Source organism: Ruditapes philippinarum, unplaced genomic scaffold, assembly GCF_026571515.1.
Source record: "Ruditapes philippinarum isolate M1 unplaced genomic scaffold, ASM2657151v2 ctg1584_1_1_1_1, whole genome shotgun sequence".
NCBI classification, from domain to species: domain Eukaryota; kingdom Metazoa; phylum Mollusca; class Bivalvia; order Venerida; family Veneridae; genus Ruditapes; species Ruditapes philippinarum.
In genome coordinates, this window is record NW_026864517.1 from 489,262 (window position 1) to 492,411 (window position 3,150).

The following is a 3,150-nucleotide window of genomic DNA, read 5'->3' on the forward strand; positions in this document are numbered from 1 at the left end:
AAACCGGATATTAGGTATTAAACACAATTACATAAAATGGCGGTTAAATTTGATTAATCATATTATTTGTCCTGTTATAAAGATTTTTTTTCTGGATTTTGAACACAGGTTTTGATTATGATAATATTTCGGCGGTTTTTCCACCAATTTCTCCGCAAGTGATTCTCTACGATATAGGGATATAGCATATTTCGGCCTAAAAGCCAGACAATAATAATAATACTAATAATAATAATAATAATAAAACAATAACAAATGGTAATTCATTGTGATTACAACCAAACTTTGAACAGTCCTACAAATGAGTTAGGTCTGAGAATGATCGAGTTTTAATTTTGTTCTCTGAAAAAGTTTCAAATAATAGCCGTTCCATTTCAGCCAGTGTCAATCTAGGCGAAGAACAAATACAATAAAGAAGGTCTTTTATTAACTTCTTTAGTTTTTATAAAATTTATTCTAATCTGATTTTACAAATTCTTATCTCAAATTTCTATTTTTTTTATTTCAAATCTAACAGTCTCCAGTTTTCCCACATGTGTTTGTATTGATACGTTAATCTATGTGTCCGCCGCATATGTTCCTGGAGTGTACAATACCGTGTTAAATAATCTTCCTTGTCTATAAAATAAGCCATGCTGTGCATCTCGAGCTGAATATTTTTGAAATATTTCACCATTCCAGTTTCTAGTAGATTTTCTAGAACATCAAGTTCGCAGCCTTCACAGTCCATAGAAAGTAGATCTACACTGTATATTCCTACGCCAAGATTTTGGAAAAATTCTGTAGAATTAATGACACTTACATTTATTTTCTTCTGACCAAAATCATTCGAATAAATGTTCGAACCTTCGCCTTTCAATTCAATAGCAATAGTTTCCGTCTTCTGTCCAAGTCCGAAATTTAGAACAGTGACCCTGCAGATATAAAATAAAAAAATATGCAGACATAAGATATATACATTTGCTTTTCTTAGTGTTTCCTCTTAATTCATTGAAAATTTATTGAAAACAAATTTTAAGTTTAATTCTTCAATGAATTAAATTAGATGTGTTGACATAAAAAAAATATATTTAGGTAATGATATTCTTAAATGCTAGAAAGTTTGGCATAATTTGTAATCTTTTACGTAAATATAATATAAAGTCATTGTCAGTAAAATCAGAAGAAGAATTTTCTTGTCAATCACAGTGCTTAATAAATAAAAGTAACGAAAAAAACTCACTAGTGACTGCTTAATATAAGTAACGAAAGTGAAGTTACCACTTTTCGACAAATATGAATATGGTAAAACGACATATTCACTTCCTCATAAATAAAGTAACATTTCAACTTCGAAATATAAAATATAGGAAGGGTCTTTTAAAAAGATTGGTCTGGAAACGAGATGTATTCATGAAAAAAAGATGTCTCGGCTAGGTCACGTGATTCGGTTCTCTACCGTAGAGTTCCATACAGAAACTCTCAATCAAATTTTAAGATACTTTGTTGATTATTCAAAAGAGTTATTGATAACTTATTCTTAGTAACTTAACTTATCATTAATAAATAATTACAATGATTTACAATGAAATAAGTGCTTTTTCTCGTTCCTGGTCTGGAGATAAAAGTTTACTTCACACGTTTGGAAAAAGATCGAATTTCGTAAGTATTTCATTTATTCATTGGTTTTAATGACAAAAAATAAAATAAATGTCTCATGTAAAAATTTGTTTTTATCTTTCGTTCTGTTATTTAGAAATAATTGATGTTGAATTTAATGCATCTTAAAATGCAGCCATTGCGCAATATATTTTAAAATTTAATCTTCATATTGCAATGTTAACACTGTATTTTATACTACAAAATATATTTTACTAATGGGGATTTATATAAGAGGTTTCAAGATCATTCTATCTGAAAGATTGTGGTAAAGGTAACGGAAAGTTAACTTACCGCGTCTGCATAATAAGAAATGGAAAATTGAAATTGAATATCAGTAACGGAAAGTGAACCTACCGCTTTTGATAAATAACTGTAATGGAACGTGGCTCTGCCAATTTTTGAAAAATATTGGTAACAGAAAGAGATTTTGTTAATAAATGTAGGTAATGGCAATTGACCGATCATTCAAAGTTCAAGGGTGTATGGCATGATGGAGATGTTTACGTGTCAACCGTTTTGACTTTTTCGAAAAATTTACAAAAAGATTCTAAACTATGGATTTCAATTTTTGAACCTCCTTTTGGAGAGTCACAGTACAAACGCAATCACCAAAATTTTAGTCGCTGGTAAGATATTAGTCATTTCATACCAACAAGCAGTAAACAATTACATTCACATAGACATCTGAAAAAGTCTGTTTTATTAAAACAATTCACAAAGGTATGAATAAGACATTGATTGTAAATCACTCTTGCTGCTTCTTTGTCAATAAAGTAACGAAAAGTTACCTTACCGCTTCTTGGTAAATACTGACAGCTGTTGCTGATTTTATGCTGGTTTAGCTTAGCTGATTTTATGCTGGTTTAGCTTAGATATGTGACTTAACAGTTTACCTTGGATTGTCTTTGAATTTCTCTTGTAAAAGTGTAGCATAGTACGGTATCGGCTCCACTATCAGATGTCGTGGGTTGTAGACGGCGGTAAACATGGAAGCATCTGACCCAAAGTTTCCTGGTTTTTATAATGGTGAAGTGAATAATTGACATATTATAACACCCATCAACAGTTCGTATACTTTTCAATAGCAAACAACATAGTATTCACTTTTATTAGAATGAATTTTATGATTTAGATCTTCTTTTGAATAAAGAGTATGCTGTTCATTTTTTCAAACAAATGATCACGCACTGCTATAGAATTCATTATTTTTAAATAGAAAGAATTAAGAATAACTTTGGTACAGAGAAATACTAGGAAAAGTGCATTCCTGTTAATGACAATGAGCCTCACTCAAACTCTAACGTGCAGACGTATTAATTAACTGCCAAGTGCGCACGTGTCGATTATTTCGTCCGCACTGCATATATAAATTAATCTATAAGAGTTAGGGTTTATGGAGAGGCTAAATCTTAAACATTGCTTTTTATATGTTCCAATACGGAATGTTTTTCGTATTCCCCTCTTCACCGAACAAAAAAACAAACTTACAAACAATAAAAATTTAAAAAT

At 30.3% G+C, this 3,150-nt stretch overlaps 1 protein-coding gene across 1 annotated transcript; it reads right to left on the reverse strand.

Annotated features, from left to right (window-relative positions):
• Window positions 1-499: 499 nt before the first annotated feature.
• LOC132725889 (uncharacterized) lies at window positions 500-2,652 on the reverse strand (the record flags this gene model as incomplete). Its single annotated transcript, XM_060711079.1, has 2 exons — window positions 500-914; window positions 2,535-2,652. Coding segments are annotated over 2 exons (533 nt in total), but the record flags the coding sequence as incomplete, so codon positions are not given.
• Window positions 2,653-3,150: the final 498 nt, after the last annotated feature.